The sequence below is a fragment of the Cryptococcus depauperatus genome, chromosome 6 (genome assembly GCF_001720195.1).
Source record: "Cryptococcus depauperatus CBS 7841 chromosome 6, complete sequence".
Classification (NCBI taxonomy): domain Eukaryota; kingdom Fungi; phylum Basidiomycota; class Tremellomycetes; order Tremellales; family Cryptococcaceae; genus Cryptococcus; species Cryptococcus depauperatus.
Genome location: NC_089473.1, coordinates 1,418,155 through 1,437,410, shown reverse-complemented (window position 1 = coordinate 1,437,410; position 19,256 = coordinate 1,418,155). Strand labels below are relative to the sequence as shown.

General features: G+C 44.0%; 7 protein-coding genes across 7 annotated transcripts; 5 read left to right on the top strand and 2 right to left on the bottom strand.

The window, feature by feature from the left end:
* Positions 1-1,930: 1,930 nt before the first annotated feature.
* L203_105285 (uncharacterized protein) lies at positions 1,931-2,226 on the top strand (the record flags this gene model as incomplete). Its single annotated transcript, XM_066214653.1, has 2 exons — positions 1,931-2,019; positions 2,073-2,226. 2 exons carry the CDS (start codon positions 1,931-1,933, stop codon positions 2,224-2,226), a joined length of 243 nt encoding a protein of 80 aa, XP_066070750.1.
* A 632-nt stretch (positions 2,227-2,858) lies between these two features.
* On the bottom strand, positions 2,859-3,098 carry L203_105284 (uncharacterized protein; the record flags this gene model as incomplete). Its single annotated transcript, XM_066214652.1, has 1 exon — positions 2,859-3,098. The coding sequence occupies one exon, from the start codon at positions 3,096-3,098 to the stop codon at positions 2,859-2,861; it is 240 nt and encodes a 79-aa protein (XP_066070749.1).
* A 638-nt stretch (positions 3,099-3,736) lies between these two features.
* L203_105283 (uncharacterized protein) lies at positions 3,737-4,801 on the top strand (the record flags this gene model as incomplete). The annotated part of the gene is made up of 1 exon (XM_066214651.1): positions 3,737-4,801. The coding sequence occupies one exon, from the start codon at positions 3,737-3,739 to the stop codon at positions 4,799-4,801; it is 1,065 nt and encodes a 354-aa protein (XP_066070748.1).
* Positions 4,802-5,171: 370 nt separating this feature from the next.
* On the top strand, positions 5,172-7,349 carry L203_105282 (uncharacterized protein; the record flags this gene model as incomplete). Its single annotated transcript, XM_066214650.1, has 3 exons — positions 5,172-5,845; positions 5,900-6,580; positions 6,632-7,349. 3 exons carry the CDS (start codon positions 5,172-5,174, stop codon positions 7,347-7,349), a joined length of 2,073 nt encoding a protein of 690 aa, XP_066070747.1.
* Positions 7,350-7,484: 135 nt separating this feature from the next.
* On the bottom strand, positions 7,485-11,929 carry L203_105281 (uncharacterized protein; the record flags this gene model as incomplete). Its single annotated transcript, XM_066214649.1, has 17 exons — positions 7,485-7,607; positions 7,657-7,894; positions 7,942-8,094; positions 8,149-8,286; positions 8,339-8,479; positions 8,526-8,767; positions 8,817-8,932; positions 8,987-9,080; positions 9,130-9,294; positions 9,340-9,789; positions 9,846-10,607; positions 10,678-10,803; positions 10,859-11,137; positions 11,187-11,609; positions 11,664-11,767; positions 11,813-11,848; positions 11,902-11,929. 17 exons carry the CDS (start codon positions 11,927-11,929, stop codon positions 7,485-7,487), a joined length of 3,618 nt encoding a protein of 1,205 aa, XP_066070746.1.
* Positions 11,930-13,603: 1,674 nt separating this feature from the next.
* L203_105280 (uncharacterized protein) lies at positions 13,604-16,180 on the top strand (the record flags this gene model as incomplete). The annotated part of the gene is made up of 12 exons (XM_066214648.1): positions 13,604-13,685; positions 13,742-13,773; positions 13,954-14,047; positions 14,113-14,268; positions 14,322-14,403; positions 14,484-14,563; positions 14,639-14,687; positions 14,730-14,744; positions 15,588-15,646; positions 15,694-15,790; positions 15,864-15,881; positions 15,946-16,180. The coding sequence occupies 12 exons, from the start codon at positions 13,604-13,606 to the stop codon at positions 16,178-16,180; spliced, it is 999 nt and encodes a 332-aa protein (XP_066070745.1).
* Positions 16,181-17,037: 857 nt separating this feature from the next.
* Positions 17,038-19,040, top strand: L203_105279 (uncharacterized protein; the record flags this gene model as incomplete). Its single annotated transcript, XM_066214647.1, has 10 exons — positions 17,038-17,057; positions 17,117-17,176; positions 17,230-17,270; positions 17,319-17,495; positions 17,542-17,616; positions 17,665-18,170; positions 18,215-18,245; positions 18,294-18,537; positions 18,593-18,837; positions 18,886-19,040. 10 exons carry the CDS (start codon positions 17,038-17,040, stop codon positions 19,038-19,040), a joined length of 1,554 nt encoding a protein of 517 aa, XP_066070744.1.
* Positions 19,041-19,256: the final 216 nt, after the last annotated feature.

Below are 19,256 nucleotides of genomic sequence, written 5' to 3'. Positions count from 1 at the left end.
ATTCCTCATCCAAGCGACATCCAGTTCCAATGCCTTGAGTTCAACGTCCCAAGATACAACTCATTCCTGGCACCAGCACTCAAGCGTTGCAGGCTCAAGGTTTCGACGAGTGGTCAGTACTCTTGCAGGACTTGAAGCGGTGGCCGAATCGCTATACCTATAGACGGTAGATGTCCATAGTCCATTGAGAAGGATAAAGGTGTGAGCATCGTTAAGAGTCTTTTGTGAAAAGAGTAGTTTACCTTTGAGATTTGTCTGAGTGAGTCACTCTGGATACTCGGTGTTTGCCCAGCGTCACGGCCATCTCGACTGACTTTAAAGTGGAAATGTGTTTTGGTGGATAGTGGTTGTCATTCGCATGGTTATTGGCAGATTTTCTGTGCTTGATATACCTTATATAGTAATGAAGACTCTCACTCAGCTGGGTTAGAATGTCACTCAACATTGGCTGAATGAACAGGTTGACTGATAAAAGTCTGTTCCACTACTCGTCCAACCTTTGGCTCTCTGTCAGAACGTTGGAACTACTCGATGGAATATAGCCAATAAATAATAATGCAACTCCGATTGCATTATTGTGACCTTTTGGTACAGAGCGTGGATATTAATTATTGGTAATATTCATGACAGAATAATGCAATCTCCGGGTAGCAGGTTCGAATCCCGCTCGACACAGATTGTGGGTCGTCTGTGGCGGGGTCCAAGGTTCCAGTTGTTCCGTCTGCTGGAGTTCGAACCCAAGGCGCTCGCAAGCCTAACAAGCTTGAAGGTCTTTATTCCTATCCGCGTATAGACCGGACGTGGTTTCCCGGTTCGCAGGACTAGACGTCGACGGAGTGATGACCCGCTGTCATGAATATTAGCAATAATTAATATCCACGCTCTGTACCAAAAGGTCACAATAATGCAATCTACATTGCATTATTACTTATTGGCTATATTCCATGTCATAATTCCAAGGTTCTGACACTCTTCCAAAGAGTTTTCATGTGCTGGTACCAGTGGCTGTTTGAATGGCGCAAGATGATGAAGTTTGAGTTTATGGGTGTATAGATAATGCCATGCTGGATGTATTGATATGAGTCGCTGGATGTTGGTGAATGCTGCTTTATCCAACTAGATGTTGTGTCCAGTGGCTAAACCGCTCTTTCCAATTCCTCGACAGATTCATTGACTATGAAAGAACTGACCTTGAGCCAGTCCTGGTGTGGTCTATCAAGTGCTGTTCTTTCTTTACCACTGTAGCACTGAGAAGTGACTGTCCAAAGGCTGCCTACTGGTTCATGTTACTAATGACATCGTTGAGAACTTTTCATAGCCGGTAGGCTCACTTTCAGCGGTACGTTCTTTGAAAGCTGGGCCGATCTCGCTGAGTTTGTGTACTATCATTGGAAGTTTGAAGCTGAACCTGCCAGGCTGCCTGACCAGAAGGACATCTTGCTTGGTAGAGTAGATTCCGAGTGGACAGATGTCCACTGTCTTTGCTTTCGCTGCAGCTATGCGGTAGCAGCTTGGAGATGGTGACTCTCAACATCGTCTGCCGTCCAGGATTAGCTGCCATTAGCAACGCTACCTCGACGAGGCGTAACCTTCCAAACCTTGGATCGAGTCATAGAGGCGCTGGAATTGCTCCAAGTCTGGTTCTCAGGCTTGAGTAGATTGCTGTCGTCCAAGTTGGATTGGATAGGGCAAATCTGTCACAATTGGGGTGTTCTGGGGGGCTTCCTTGGGACGACTTATAATAAGTAACTCTTAAGACAGCTAATTAATATTCATTCCCTAGAGAATCTATGGAATGAATCTACTCTTTATATATCATTATCCTGAGACCATCCAATAAACGTGAGTCACCATCAAGACAGGATACACGAGTTGAGTGTCCTGACAAAATCGTAGATTCATGCTCCTCCACGGGTAGGATAGAAGAAAAATGGGTATTGGTAGCTCGCTGGAGAGAGGCTTTTTATCAAGACAGGTATGGGTGGGTGGTGATAGCATGCTCGTGTACGATTCAAGCAAGTTTGTTTGATGATAATACTCTGCCATGTTGGGATTATCTGATTGAAAGATAGGGTGTGCAAAAGAATTCCCAGCAAGAGATTAGACCTCATGTGGAGAGTGGTCTATGGACTAAAGGCGGAGTTTTGCAATGAGAAAGATATGCCATCGAGTAGTAGTCGAATCTGCGACAAGAGGATGTGGGTGAAATCACAAGATCGCTTGTAGCAGTCGACGGTGTATATACTGTACACTATATCATAGCAAGCCTAGTCAAGAGTCTTGTAAATTGTCCAAGAGCATGGAATGTTGTGAATGACGGAGTCATCGAGTTGATAGCATGGATAGAAGAATGCCAGTTTGTCAGTCAGCACTTTAACGACTATCTACAGACCCTTTAGCAATCATCATTCCCGAGTACGGCTTTCACGAGTAGTCTGCCACACAACAGAATCTTCTCTCTGTATTCATTTCATAAATGAATTCATAATATGACCCGTTCCGTCTTCTTCTGTTCAACTCGGTCACAACTGATTGCATCTGATACCTCAACTCTTTTCCCAGTCTCCATTTGTAGTCGGGTGAAGTCTCGTCATGACATTGGTCGTAATTGGACTTGACAACCGTTTCTACCTTTTCGTCCATCTTTGTACTAGTCAATTCTCTCCAACTTGCGTAAGGTTATGGCAAATGTTGCTTAGAGCCTTGATTGGCAAACTTCCTGCACCCACCACCTTTTCTGATACATTCGTTGAAGTATCTATCGAATCCTCTGCATTAGAAAGTGCATCGAGGAAGAACTTGGTCTCGCTTACTGCAGTTGAAGTCAGGATTGCTGCTGGTTGGGGGTCGAATAAGAGCTACGTTTCAGCTTGAGCACTTTGGCCGATGGCATAGAGGTCGGCATAGTATTTGGTTTCGTCAGAATCAAGATACTCGTCAGAAACGAAATAACGTTTTCGCTTGTACTTTTCCGGAATCATGGTGTGCACGTCGTAGTCCTCATCCAGTTGGCTTCGTGACACGGTCGCAGTGGCTTCTTCTAGATTTTCATTCCTCAGTGCCATCCAATCATTATTTATTTCTTTATACGAGTTCATATCGAATGTTGACTCTGGTAGCACCATTTTACGAGCTGTTGTTTCATCAAAATGTTGTTGACTTGCGTCCGTACCACGACGAACTGCTGAACCAAAGATGCTACCAAGTTCATTTTCGCCAATTCACGCACTACTTTGTGAGGGATCGTTTTGAGCGCACGCATATGTTCCGCTTGGTGGTATCATCACGACATTTCCTTATCAAAGTCTAATCGGGCAGGGGTTATTATACGGTTATTCGCTATGATGCTGCTGCTACATTGCATGGATGGGTAATCTTCACTTGACATGGTAATTCTTGATTTGAATGGTAGAGAGAAAACCTCATCAACTGTTTAGCATCTCTGGCATTCATGGTAGCTCGGCCAACCGGACTTTCCAACAATGCACGTAGAATTGAGAAAAGTTGACGTTGACATTTCCACATGGGTAGGTCTGCCCAATAAATACAGATTACCTTGTGCCATTAGTATACGATGTGTTTAAAAAGATAAATACAAGTAGATGATAAATTTCAATCTACACAGAGAGAACGATTCTAACCATTGAATAAGTTCCCATATATTATTACGTAATCACGTTCACTACCCATTTCCCATCTCTTTACTTTTTCTCTTGTTGAATCTTCAAGAAATGGTATGCAATACCACATTACCTCTCTCGATCGGCTAGAGCCAGTACAAGATCTCATACTATACTTTCTTGCCCTCATCGCTCCAGCAAAATACCTTTTGTTATCAAGCCAGCATTACGACCACATCGTCCCTCTTTTGTATCAGCATGTGGCTATAGACGAGTCCCTTCTTCAAGGATTGACTGGAGTGTCAAGACAGCGCTCAATACGAGCGGTTCGGCATGCGAAATCGCTTTCCATATCTCGCATACCTCTGTGGACAATATCCAACTATATCGGCGCCGGACGCATGGGGTTCCCTATGAGCCTTGAAGTCTCTAGGAGTTTTTATGGCATAGAAAGACTGGACTGGACGGCAAGAGTACCAGATATGGAAGACGTATGTCCACTGCGGCAATCAGAGGTTAAATGTTCGGCCATAGACCAAGGCATCGTCTTTCTTTGGCAACTGTATCGTCGACCACTAGAGCTCATTGTCCGGCTCAATTTTCTCCCTTCAAACGTCAACCTCAAGATACCCCGAAACACTCTATGTTATGTCTGCGACCGATCTATGCCTGATACAGTTACCGTCGTATTCTCACTGCCGTCAGAGCAACAAGCGGCTTGGCCTACTTTTATCTCCATAATGCCTGACCAGCTTCGTGTGTGGCAGCCCAAGATGCTCAGAGTGGTCTTTGACGCATCCGACAAAGAACTGGATGACCAAGAGAATGGAATTGTTGGAATGATTTGTAGCCATCTATTAACGAGAGCTCTTGATGCCCAGACGCCTTCCGATAATGTTATGGTGCAGGGACTGCAAAATGGAGGTATCGATCCAAAAGGTTGTGTGCAATATCATCTACCTATTTCACCTCAAAACATCAAGAAAAAAGCAGTGGAAATGATTTCAGAAAAGGAGAGGAAGCTAAAGGCAACTTCCATGTGGTCAGAAGCTATGAGGCTGTTGAAGCACCACTGTGAATTTGTGCAGCTAGACCGAGAATACTTCGCGCCTCGAAAGAGTGGAGTAGACAGGTTGACAGTACAGGAGGAGCGTCTCTATGCTGCGAACATCCGTCCATGAACTGTGTTTAAGGCTGTTGATACTTGTCAACGGCTTGTGACCTATCCTATTCACTTTTGAGGTTAGGTTTATTGTTGGATTTGGCAAGGCATACCGCTGTATAAGCTACAAGGTTGGTCTTGACCAGTACCTCAAATCAAGGTTATAACGGTGAAGCGGACAAACTTGGAATGGATCCTAATTGAACGTTGCTGCATAGCCAATGGGAGCTTTTGTGGTTGTCATGCCCTTCAAAGGTTTTTACATAGGAGAGTTGCTTTGAGCCAGAAATATGCATAAAAAGTTAGGAATTGATACCGTTGATGACCTTTTGCCTGTTAATGACAGTTCCCGTTCAATTTTGCCCTTTTCTTTTCTTTTTCACAAAACAATGGCATTTCAACAACAAAACTTTTACTCACTCATCATAGTCATCCACTCTCCAGCATCTGCCTATCACTCAGCCGATCCACGTAACGAAAAGTACCGAGAAGGAACAGATTGGAGGCTTGGAGAGTTTTCCGTTGACTGGGTGGATTTCACCAGAGAAAAGAGCGTAGACAGGAAAACTATGGGCAAAGACGACCCTGTAGATACTGCCAACAGCAGCAAAAATAACAACATGGAAAGCAAGCCAAAATCAACTTCCCAAGGTCGAAATATGCAAGGTTTCAGTCATGTCAAATCTAAAAACAGTCAACAGTCAAAAAGTAAATCGTCAAGCAAAGACAATCTCTCTCTACAACCATTGCTGGGGCACTTTCCGTCACCTTCACCCCTCTCATCTTCTTATGCACAAGGGATCTCCTCATTGGGCACTGGGGTTATTCACCTGTTTAAACATTCACCGCCGCCGTCACTTATCGCCTCCATTGATTCTCATCCTGACGGGCAATCTTCCAAAGATCAACTGGCAAAAGAAGGCGAGTGGGATGGCGATAGTGCAGAGGGAGCAGATGGAAGTCTGGTTGCCATTTTGGCTGTACCAGCTTGGATGAGACCTGCAGACTTTTTGGAGTTTATTGGAGGATGGGGAACTTGTTTGGAAGGCGTGCGAATGATTCGGTACGTTCCCTCATTCGGGAGTCTGTAGTTGAAACGCTCATAAGTCTATGACAGAGAAGCAGCGACACCGAACAGATCAATTGTGCTGTTAAAATTCAGAGATGCGTTGCAAGCACAAGACTTTATGGTTATTTTCACTGGCAGAGCGTTTTCCGCCCTTGATTCGCGAGAGACATGTCACCCCATACGTATCCATCATCTTGTCCTCCACAAAATTGACTCGGATCAGAATCAGTCAAAAGATGTCGCCGTACCGGCCTTTCCTCCTTCAGTCTACAACTCTCGGGTACGTCAGTTACCGCAGCTATTGACAGACATTCCCGCCGACAGTCGATATGAGCTGCCTTCTTGTCCTGTCTGTCTTGAACGACTAGATTCTACAGTGACAGGCCTTGTAACATTACCATGCGCTCACACTTTTGATTGCGATTGTCTCCGCAAATGGGGCGATTCACGATGCCCAGTCTGTCGTCTTTCTCATCTACTTCTTTCAACCTCTTCTTCCCAAGCGTGTCCGCCACCTCCGGGTAGGGATCGACATGAAATCACACGCTTGACAAAATGTAGTATATGTTCTATCACCGATAATAATTGGATCTGCGTTGTGTGTGGTGTTGTAGGTTGTGGAAGGTACGAACCTGGTAAAGGGCATGCTAGGAAGCACTGGGAGGAAAGCGGGCATGCATTGGCTATGGAGCTCGAAACACAGAGAGTCTGGGACTACAAGGGCGACAAGTATGACCGATCTGGAATCTTTCTTAGACTAACCGCTGACAGTGTCACTAGCTACGTACACCGTCTCATTCAAACAAAAAACGACGGGAAACTTGTTGAGCTCCCGTCTGCTTCATCGCTCACCACGCCATCTGCTCCTCGTTCCATGCCTCTTGGAAATCAGCGTGATTCGAGTGTAGTTTCCGAGAATCAAGGGGAAATTCCTCGAAGGGAGAACATTTCTGAAGAAAACCATGCAGGTCCTTCCTTGAAAGATGAAGACAAGATATCTGCTATCGAGTCAATTACGTTAGAATACTCTTACCTTCTCTCTTCACAGCTGGAATCCATGCGCCAACATTATGAATCCAATCAGACAAATCTTGCGAAACGGTTGGAAGAATTGGAAAAGCAAAACGCCGAGAATATTAACCGCTTGCGAGACTTAGAAAAGGCAGATAAGGAACGAGAAAAGGCTGAAAAGAAAGCGGAGAAAGTTGTAAAGTTGAGTCAGGGGTTGCAAAGCGCATTAGGAGCTGAAAAAGCCATTACAGAAGGATTGTCAGAAAGGATCAAAGTGCTTGAAAAGGAGAGGGATGAAGCCATTAATGCGAAAATGGATAAATACCAAGAGTGTCAAGCTTTGGAAGAGACAGTCAGAGATCTGATGTTTAGTCTGGAGGCTGGACAGAAGGTAAAGGAGATGGGTGGAGATGGCGGGGAGGGAGGAGATTTAATGGTTGTATCCAATCGGCAGCCAGCAAAAGGGAAAAAAAAGAATAAAAAATAAGAGACAATCAGGACTGTTGTATCACCAACATGTTGTCACAAGTGTCATATCTATCATGCAATGATTTACAACAAGCTCTAAGGATGACTAGATTTGAAGAAATGCCCAAGAACGAATGAAAGTACCTAACAATCCTCATCGTGAAGTCAATGCTGCTCGACTACCTCCTAATCGCTTATCGTTCTTACCGACGATGGGCTCCGGTGAGTTCTCTTTGTCTGCATGATTATGTGAAACGTTAAAACGTCTCTCAGTTCTCTGTATTTATATTAGTTTCCATCCGAACCAGTCAGATTATGTGACTCACCTCTACCACTGAGGTACCATCCCTAAATCTCGCTCTAAACAGGACATTTGCGTTGATGAATAGACCTTCTTTGAGCGATACCACGATGAACTGGCTGCCTTTGAATCTGTTACGAAAAAGTTGGCCAATATGCTGTGTGTGTTGCAAATCTAGAGCAGCATCAATCTCATCTAGAATATACATGGGAGCAGGCTTGAATTGGAGGAGAGACATGATGAGGGAAAGGGCAATGAGTGATCTGCAGATTGGTCAGGACTGAATGTCATTACAGAAATTAAGACTAGCCTCTGACCGCCGCTCAGTTCCGTTAAACTAGCCTTCCAAACACTGCCCAATCTGACTTTAACCTCAAGGCCTTGTGTCAAATCTTGCCCTTCAGGGGGTTGGAGCTGGGCGAAATTGCCCGGTAGCAGTTCAGCGAAGATGAGTCCGAAGTCACTGATGCAAGTCCATGTCAGTCGAAGTAAGAGGCGAAAATGAAGATGAACACACCCGTTTACCTTCTTCCACGTCTCGGTAAGGGCATCGCGTTTGTATCTGTCAAGCTCGACAATGGTGGCTTCGATCATTGATTTGTCTTTGAGGACAGTGGCCATCATCTTTTTCAGTGCCTGTTCTTTCTTTTCGACGCTATACAGTCATTAAAAACCATATCGTTCCAAGCATTTCGAACTTGACACACTTATCAATCATGTTCATAACTTTAGTATTGATTTTTCTACCCATGCCTTTGTGCTGAATCTCGAGTTCCCGACATTGCTCGCGCGATTGTTGAAAGTTTACTCCTTCGAAGTCATAGGGTGTTCCAGACTGGCCAAAGAACCTTCGCGTATGTAAGCTATGTGTGGAATGCAGAATCAGAAACATACTGATGCTCCTCCACAATCCAGGGAAATTGTTTCTCCAAGTTCACCTTGTGATTCTCCGAGCCATCTCGTTCCTTGATTACTGAATTCAGATCATGCTCCGACTTTTTGAGCAACAATTCTACATCCACGATCTCTTGTTTCTTTGCTTTGAGATCGTGTTCAAGATCGGCAAGCTCGGTGTCAAACTGTACTAACACAGCACGCTCTGACTTAAGTTCGACTTCAGCAACTTTAAGATCAGACTGTATCAAAACACATGAGTTTGGTAAGTCGTTGAACAGTTCCACTTACCTGTATAGCTTCCAACTTATCATGCAACGCTCTGTACTCAACCTCAGTCTTCTGTTGTGTTGTAATGGCCTCTTCAACCTCGGACCTAGCGCTTTCAATATCGCTTTTGAGTTGTTCTTGCGAACAAGATCAGAAAAAATCAGGAACTCAAAAGTGAATGGGAAGCTTACGAATCTCGATCTCGACCGTCTGGGCAGATTTTTGACGAGTCTTGACAGCCGTAGTCTTCTTTCCAAGTTCCTTCCTTTTGCTAGCAATATCGGCCTAGCCCAACATTTCAGATTGCTAGCTTGGGAATGATGAGGTTCCTTACCTTAATCTCACCGAGCTTGGAATCTTTATTCTGTCTGAAATCGGCCATTTCTTTTTCAAGCCGCTCGCAATCAGCCGCAGCCTGTTGTTTTTTTTCTTTTGTCTGGTCCACAATTGCTTTCAATGTGATAACGGATTGTCGAGCAGCTTCCACTTCCGCAATTATCTACTTTAGATAAATAATGTGTTCAAATCTATTGCCAAAACTCACCTTAGTAGCATTACTGTCACTGATCTGCTCTTCTAGAAGGCTGGCCTCATGTGCTCTCAGCTCTAAATCCTTCTTCGCTTTCCTCCATTGGTCAATAACATTCTTGGATCCTTGTAGTCTTAGCTTTAGTTCTTCAACAGCCCTCTTACGGCCAGTGATCTCCTTCTCAACCTGTTTCAATTCTTGAACCTTGACTAGTACCCCTCCGCTGCTAGGAGATGAACCACCAGAAAGGGTGCCGGAAGGGTCGTAAACGTCTCCTTCAATAGTGACGGATTTCACACCTATAGATTTGTTGAAGGTAATAGCTTCGGCAACATGCTTATCTGTACAAATAATAGTTCGGCCAAAAACATACGCCATGGCGGCAGAAACATCCTTGGAATAACCGACAAGATCGAGAGCAAGATTGGCTTTTCCAGGAGCAATCTTCTTGGCTGCAGAAAGTTTCTACAAAATTCAATCAAATAAGCAGTCACATTATCATGGTAGACAACAAATCTCACTTCAGCAGCAATTTTAGTGGCATCGATTTTGTTCAAGGGGATTATTGTCACTCTTTTTTTTAGATTGCCATTTTTGAGCAATTTGGAGCCGACTTTTTCATCATGTACAACGACATTGTAAAGCTTGCCGCCCGCACATATTTCAAGTGCAGTTGAACTTTTGAAGTTTTCTTCTTCAAGATCTACAAGATTGGCGACAAGCCCTTTGACGTTACTACGATCAAAGTTGGCTTCCGGATCGGAATAGGTGAAGTCAATAGCGGCAAGACGGGATTTAAGAATATCTCGTTTTTCCATTAGCTCCGTGATTTTGGATTGATGTTCGGCCTGTGCTCCCAGTATTTGTTTCTCCTGAGTCTCATCCCAACCAGCGCTTTCAACCTGTGCTTTCAATTTCTCCACTTGAGCTTTCTTGTCCTGTAATTCTCGTATCAAACCAGCTCCCTCCTTCTCTGCCTTTTTTGCTCTTGGCTCCTTTTCTTTCAATTCTTTTTCAGCCAGACTAATTTTCATCTTTGCTTGCTCTGCTTCAGTACCAGCTGCAGTGAGGCGAGCCTTAGCTTCAGCTAATTGACCGAGATAACCGCCTGCATTTTCTTCATCTCCATTCTGGTTGGTAGAAAGGCCGGTGATTAATGACTGCAAAAGCTCTTCGAGCTTACTCAGTTCATTCTGGTCAGCATCATAAGCGCTTTTAAGTTTCAGAAAAGCTTCTGCTTCCTGTGAAGTAACGGATTTCTTGTCGTCGAGGGCTTTGATAGACTAGTAACAGTCAACCTCAGCACACCATTAAGATACCTACTTCATCAACAGTTAACTTGGCGGCCGTCACTCGTTTCTCATCCTCTTTTAAAGTGCTTCCCGTGATTTCGATTTGGGTCTTGACCTTGACCAGCTCCCGTTCTAACCTATTTGCAGTATCTGTAAGGCCTTGTATCTTGCTACCTTTGGCCAATTCCTAAAATGAGCGTTAAATAATAGATAGGACGGGAAGATTCCAAGATCGCTCTCACTTTTTCTCGTTTCGCACTAATTTCGTCCAGCTCTTTCTCCATACCTTTAAGCTCCTTGTTGCCTCTTGCAATATCTTTCTTGGCTCGCTCAATCTCATTCTGTTTCCTGCTCAAACTCTCTGCAGCCTTCTCAACATTGGTTACGGCAAGGGTCCATTCATAAGCTTTGACGAGGCGAGTAAGGCGTTCCAACTCGGATGTGGCCTTTTGATATTCGAGATAAGACCTTTTCTCCGCGCGTAATTTTTCGAGCTTTGGGTCAATTTCTTCTCGAAGCAGCTTGTATCTAAATAAGCGTATTGAATCATAAAGACTACAAGTAACGCACAGATTCGAGTTCCTCTACTTTCTTGTCTTTTTTTGCCATAGTCTTCATGGCCTTGTCCTTTCTCTCCTCAAACATTCGTGTACCCGCCGCCTCTTCTACCATGCCTAGTATTTCTGCTGGCTTCATATTGAGAACTTTTGTGATTTTCCCCTGCATGATTAGGAAATTTGGGTTATTGATATTGAGCTGAACAGATTGGAAGAGGTTTTGAAGAGCTTGCAAGGTTGATTTATGGCCATTGAGAAGATATTTGGAGACGTTGCCGACAGCAATCTGTCGTGTCACGGTGATCTGAGGTGTGTTCTCAAATCCCAAAGGTGATTTGGAACGGTCTTGGTTGTTGAATACAATCGTCACAGATGCTCTGGTTACTCCTGCTTGACCTCGTTTGTAAATGAGATCCATCAAGTTGTTGGCTCTAACCTGTAAAAAGTACGTTTAGCATACATGCTAAAGATAAAAATATTTCAAGCTGACCGATTGCATGTTGGTGATACCCAGAACGAAACAGATAGCATCGAGAATGTTTGACTTTCCTGAACCATTCAAACCGGTGATAGCATTAAATGACTCGTCAAACCCTTCATTGAGTCAGCATGGCTACTTTGAGATTTTTATAAACGAACCGGATATAGTCGTCCTAACTGGATATGATTTGAAGCCTATTACTGCCATATTAGATTGCGAAATATATTTTTCGAGGCACCCATCTTACCGTCGAGAATAAGCTCTTCTATTCTCATTGTGCAAACCTTCAGCCCCTATCCTCTTGCAAGATGAATTGTGAGTTGTCTCAGATACACGGTATATAGAGTTGCCGGGACGATACTATTACAGCTTATTTCAATCTACAAATATGAATTCGAACAATTGAATGGTATTGATGTCCCAGACGCGTTTGTTTACAGAATAACGCGTTAAAACGGGGTCAAATTTGTGAGATAAAATACACGTCATTGTTTGGTTCAAATATAGGTACAAGTCATAAATGTATTCAGTTCTCAGGCTTCCGCAATGAGTTGCCTATGTCATTGTTTCAAGAAAGAAGAAACAAAGCTCGAATATGAGAGACAGAATCTTAAGCCTACCATCAAAGGTCATCGCTTGCTCGAGAGTCTTTTTTGGTATGTGAATATACGCCTCACCATGAATGCAATCCAGCTGTTCTGAATGGAAAAACGCCTCGAGCCTTTTCTATTTCGACATAATCCTCTCAAATATCATTCAGCTCAAGTAACCTCAGCATCCAGCCACTATAATAATCTCATAACACCATCTACCTATGCGAAACGATAGGCACTCGTCAAAATAGGGCGGTAACTTGAGCGACTTTGTAACAAGGGCCTTTGTAAAGGAATGATACCAACATCACGATTTGACCATATTGGCAGTGGAAACAGACGCAGAGAAGGAACACAAAATGAGATAGCGATCAAACAACGCCTCAATGTTCCAAAGAGCATTGAAATTCTTCCTTCACAAGTTTCAAGCTCATATAAGTTTGCTACGGTTCGGGTTGTCTTGAAAGAGTAGAGATCGAATATCTCAATCTTTGACAAATCTCAAGTTAAAATCGTCGAATGTGATCTATCCTGCCATCGCGCTGATAATATTGACTTGCAACCAGAATTGTGATGACCAAGGCTTTCGACGTTTTCTTCGTGACAACTCTTCTCAACGCCTTTTAAACAACCTAGGTCTGTGCCAGCATGCAGGACGACAGAGTATTCAACTCCGATTTCCAGTAAATGAGTCAGAAGACATATTTTCATGTGTAATATTGAAAAGACTAAAATTGTTAGAATGTCTGGCTTGAATCTATCCAGAGAATCCGATATGGCTATTCTCAATTCCAATTAACAACTACAAGAAAGAAAAAGTGGAGTTTTGAGCTTCCAAATGAGAAGATGTTCGTCAATGCCTTTTTCAACCAGAGCAACTGCCGAGGGTTGTGATAGAAATACCAGAAGCCTGTTAGTATTTGAATGAAAAGAATGTTTGAGGCTGGATCAAAATTAGGATGGCTAACGGGCAACAAGTGTTTCGACAGCAATGGGCAATGTTTGATCAAAAATATCAAGATACAAGTTGTAATTATTTATTTTGTACAGAATAATAGTAACTGAAAACTTATATTGGCATTTTATAAATTACAAGGAAAAAAAACTGATGACGCAATCGTTATATTCGTAATGGAAATGTCTTGTAAAATCTATTATCTATCATTATTAATCATTTGTATTAAATCTTTTACCAACACAGTCCATTCAAAGACGTCCCAATTGAGAACTTTTGTCCTCGCGGCTATCAATTCAGGTCTTGCCATTATTGTACTTTCTTTGTATATGCCTTTATTTAAAGACCTTTTGGCCTCTTTTTCCTCTATTCCCCCTCGCAACTTGAATATCCACTCGAAAATGACCAATCTCAAAGTTCCTCCTTCTCCCACTGTTCCAGTTGCCATTCAGGCAAAAAAGGAACTCAAGCTAGGTGAAGGATGTGAGTATTTTTGGAACTTTCAAAAGGACAGATGCCGTTATTTATCAATCTTGTAGTGGAGCAGGCTACGTTTGCGTCTGGTTGTTTTGTGAGTCTTTGCTGATGCCGGCATTGTATTTGTTGGATGGCAAGCTTTCTTACGGAGCAGTTGGCTTCTACGATGTCTGTTTTCTGTGTGAAGACATAGCTGCGTATTCATCACTCTAGCACTCTATTCAAAAGACTCTCTATACGTTTTGATGTACAGTGCTGATATCAAACTTGGTAGTGGGGAACGGAGCACCTATTCTCTCAGCACTATTCCAATCTTCCACAATTCAAAGCTATCGTGGGATACACGGGTGGTAGGGCCGACAGCCCTTGTTCGTCATTGCTTTTCAAGTTTTTGCGTCGGTCCTTCCCACGATTACTGACATACAACCTGTAGCCTATCGACAAGTCTGCTCTGGATCAACTGGACATGCTGAGGCTGTTCAGCTGACATACCAAACCGGATCTGTCGCTTACGCCGAGCTTGTGGAGTTCTTCTATCGGACCCACGACCCGACTACCATTGATAGACAGGGGCCTGACTCCGGAAGTCGTATGTCCAAGGCCTTGACACAATCATCTTATTTGCCGTTGACTATAGGGTAGAGTACAGAAGTTCCATCTTCTTCCACACACCAGAACAAGAGGAGATTGCGAAGAAGGTGACTGCTGAAGTTCAAGAGAAATAGTGTGTATCTCTAATTGGGGTCAAGACACTCTGGTTGCCAGGTTGCTCCTAGACCATTGGCTGACGACTGTTGACCATAGTCTAAAAGGAAGACCCATTGTAACTCAAATCGTGCCGGCCAAACATTTCTATAACGCTGAAGATTACCATCAAAGCTATTGTATGTCGTCCTCATGATCGGTTCCATCGAAAACTCTCGCTACCATATGAGGCTGCCGCTAATCGTTTGACCCAGTGGATAACAACCCCAATGGATATGAGTGTCCAACACATAGGTTTTATTGGTGAATTCTGCAAAGAATAGCACAATACTTAAAGTGGAGTAGCACTGATAGGTGCCGGTAACCATCTAAATCGCATCATAATACAGTTGCGTGCTACCGCCTGGTTTAGTCCAGCAACGACAGGCCCGTTCTACCACACAATATGCAAGCATTTGATCATATGCAACTTTTTTGCGACACTGCCAACGGCATTATCCATATCCTACAACGTATTGCATGCTCAATCTTGGACTCGCCTGTTATCCCAGCTAATCCACCTAATTCTAGCTAAAAACTCCCTCTGCTTTATCCGTCAACGACGACAGGTTGTCATTTTGGTTGCCAGAAAGTGTCACCAGTCTTTTGTGCGGTAGACTTATGTAATTTGGGTTGAGCAGAAGAGACAGCTATGCTTCGTAGGTAAAATGAAAGACATGAAAAACGACAGACATCTAAATGGCCGTTAACCGTGTTTGTGGCCTTCCTAACATCAGTTTTGTTTTGATTGGGTTCCAGAGCCGCCGTGGCTTCTACGTAGCATGTTTGTATCAACGTTTACTTCCATAAATGAAAATCAACAGACTATCGGAGATAGATTGCCTGCCAGTGTCGGACATTGCGCTTAGTTTATTATCAACCGACAACATGAATGAATGGAATCGCTCAAGCGACTGCTTTCATACCTCTATCATTCTTGTGCTACACCTCGGCAAGGATGCGCAAAGCGAACATATCGCAATACCAGCATAAGACTGCCAAACGTATAATCAATGACGCCAAATAGAGCTCCTTTTCTTCTCAATGTTGTATCATCATAATTCGTTACAACGTCAGAATGGAGAATGCGATATGACGTCATAAGTCTGTCACTCGATGAAAACCTTTTCCGATCAACTTTAGAAACCCATAAAAGCATCGAAGGATTTCTCTCTTGAATAATTCAATCGTACTCACCGACACACGTTACAAACAACCGCATAGTCAGTCGACCTACCGTAATATCAAACTGTGGGACTGATGATAACAGATGGATCCCGAGACTCAACTCAAAAACAACCCAGGCTACGACCCCAAGCACGACTCTGCTGGCGCCAAACACCCCAGTCTTGGTCAAGGACAAGCCGGTGTGTCCATTCTTTGTGCCAGGCGTCTGGCGACGGGTGTATGGTGGTGACAGGGCTGACCCGACGTGGATAGGCGCCAACCCGCAGACGGGTAAAGATTTCGAGTACGCCCCTCAGGGTGCGCACTCCCGTCTGGACTCCAAAGACGAGCGTAGTCTCGACAACGTTGCCGCTGATGCAGAGCGGGTGTTGGGTCTGGAGAAGAGAGCCCAGGAACAGCATGAGGAAGCTCTCAAGCACCCTACCGCCATTGCCCAGGCCCATGGCAACGAACCCAGTAAAGGCGCCAAAACAGACGAAGAGTTGGTCAACGATGACGAAGAGGAGCTGGAAAAGAAGAAGCAGGCAAAACAGCAGAGCAAAGAGGCCCACAAACCCAAGCATCTCTAGACATGTCGACCCGTAGTATTAAATGTATTCTCCTAGTCATCGCAAATGAGCATGGATAGAAAGCACCTGCCAGTATTCGTGAGCAACCCACCTTGTCTGTCTCTTCCCATGATCCTCTGATCAGTCCTGTGGCGTTACCTCTTGGCAGTGTACTTTGCCAGCAGGCAGCGTACGTGTGACAGTTGCAATCACATCCACCAAGGTACATTCCGTCTGTCAGCCCCAAACCGGTGTGCATGGGAAGACTGATGGCTTCTCTCTTGCCATGCGGCGCTGCCTCCCTTCCATCTCACGCCTTCAGCTTCGCATATTGTCCAGAAACGGATAGCCAGGATCTGGAATTGGATTTAGAAAAAAAGTTTGAAAAGAAGCATTCGTAGAATTAAAAATGTGGAAGACGGAGCTCCGTCACCATGGAATGTGCCTGAGTTTGATGGGAATTTGCGTGATATATATATTTGGCAACGTTATACGTTTTTTTTTTTTCGTATCACATTTCTTTCATTTCTTTCGTTTCTTTTCATCTCTGTTGACACAAGAACAGTTAGCTGAGCTAGCTTTCCATTAGTAAGAACATTGGTCGTTCCCTGCTATGAAGGCTAGTCCATTGGACAGACCTGTCAATCTATTGCTCCCTGCTGAGCCCTCTTGCCTCTCGAGGTATGGGGTGGCATGCATATCAGGATAAGCAACACGGGTGCCAGGTAATGCTCTGTAACCTCTCGGTCCTTCTCGATCTTTTAGATGAGTTGGCGAGTAAACCTGTGCTGAGATTATACCGTTGAGCGGATCAGGGTAATGCCTGCGTCGCTAGTTGCTTGTAAAGATGTCCATGTGCTTACCCACCTGCAGCAAAGATGCAGGATTGGCACACCATGTAAGTGCGAATGCTGAAAGGGTTGTGTTTGGACAGGATTAGACTAATAACTTTACCAGTCCTAACGCAAGTGACCATCTCAAATGGTACCAAAACAAGGGCAAACTCAAGCTCAATTTGTAAGATTTTCTAATGTTGGAAAATGCGTCTTTCACAGGCTAACTCTTTGCAGCTATTTGAGTGTCATCTTTTTGGGCATGGTCCTTAATGGGTGTAGGTTGGAGTCATGTACGCAGTGGTATCACCTAACGTCCATGAAAGACGATAGCTCTCTTATCGCTGGACTGCAAGCGTCCGACGCTTGGCAAGAAGACCTTGATCATCCTACTGGCGCACGACTTGGTATGCTCAACGCTGTCTCAAATATTGCTGGTCTGGTTGTGGGGCCCGTCATTGCATATATTGATGAGCATTGGGGTCGACGATGGGGCATCCGATGTGAGACTCTTAACCGAATGTAGATTGTGCACTGATAAACGTCAAGTTTATGGCTTTACAATGCTTGCTGGATCAATTATCGGTTGTATTGCTGGCGTTTCCAAAGCAAACGGCTATGCCCGTGGGTCTTTTATTCTTGTGAATGTGTCGTTTATTTATGATACCTCAGTCTTTATTACGAGTCGAGTGATCGTTGGATTTGGCCTCGCTTCTTTTCTCATGACTTCGCTCATTGTTGTCCAAGAGATAACGCATCCCCGAAGCAGAGCTCAAATCGCGGCTAGCTGGAACTCTTACTATATCCTTGGCTCTGTCATTGCAGCATGGGTGATTTTTGGCTGTACAGGGTATATGACCAGCTCTTGGAATTGGCGTGTCCCCTATATCATTCAAGTTCCTTGGGCTTTTTATGTTCTTGTTGCTGTTCAATTCGTCCCAGAAACGCCCAGATTTCTTTTTTCCAAAGGACGTGTGGACGAAGCGTTTGACTTTTTTGTCAAGTATCACGGCAATGGGAATCGGGACGATCCCCTAGTTCTCTTTGAGTTTGAGGAAATGAAAAATGCGCTCCAACAGGAGAAGGAGGCCAAGGCAGAGAAATGGGGTACGATATTAAGAAGCAGGGCCAATAGGCATAGACTGGGATTGGCTGTGCTCATGATCTTCTTGACGAATGTGAGTGTCGTGCTGTTTTGTTGCATTCCACTGAATCCCCATAGCTTTCTGGTTCTTCAATCATCTACTTTTATTGTATGTTTCTATTCTTTTTCTGATTGACTTATTCTCATTCTTTGCTAGACACGACCGTCTTTGACCTAGTTGGTATCAAGACTGCTTCAACCCAAACTGGTATCAACGCTGGTCTCAGCATGTTTACCTGGCTGTGCCAGCTCTCTGCTGTTTATGTGGGCCGTTTTGTTGGTCGTCGAAAGATCATCCTTTGGGTATGGCCGGTTTTACTCTTGGGTTTGGTTGGCTTGACTACTTCGAGTGGTGTGTATGCCAATAATGGGAGCGGAGACACCAAGGCTGGTATCGCAACGTCAGTATTGTCGTAATGGCATTTCAAATTAAAGTATGATGCTAACTTGAAATAGGGTCGTCCTTGTCTGGGTCTTTCTTGGAACCTTTAACTTCTCCAATCCTATTCTCTACTCATATCCTGCCGAGGTACAAACATTTTCTATGCGGAGCAAAGGTCTTCTTGTTTGGAATACAGTCTCGCAGCTTGAAACAGCTTATGTCACTTGGATTGACGCCATTGCTCTCCACTCTATCGGGTGGAAGTACTATTCGGTATACATGCCACTTATCATCATTCAATGGATTTTGGTCTACTTTTGTAGGTTTCCGCATCTAGTGCAGCTCAACAACGCTGATGAAAGTGAAGATATGGTTGAGACCTACGGATACACTCTTGAAGAGATTGCTTATGCTTTTGACGGCAAGGGTAACCTTGCCCATATTAACATTCTTCCTGAAATTGAACGAGAGCAAGCCATTGAGGAGGATTTGGGGAGTGACAAAAATGGCAAGGGCGAGTAAAGAAGATCAGGATGGTGCGGAGTACTGCTTTAATGACAAATTTTCATTGCTGCTACATGGAATTCGGATGCGTCTTGGAGCTATAATGGATTGTGTGACTCGATAGGCAAATAAATACTTTCTTGATGAATAAAAGTTCTTTACGAGTTTGTGGAATGTGAGACAAACTTTGTGACAGAATTATTTACTAAAGCTCCTCCAGATGTCATGCTTGCC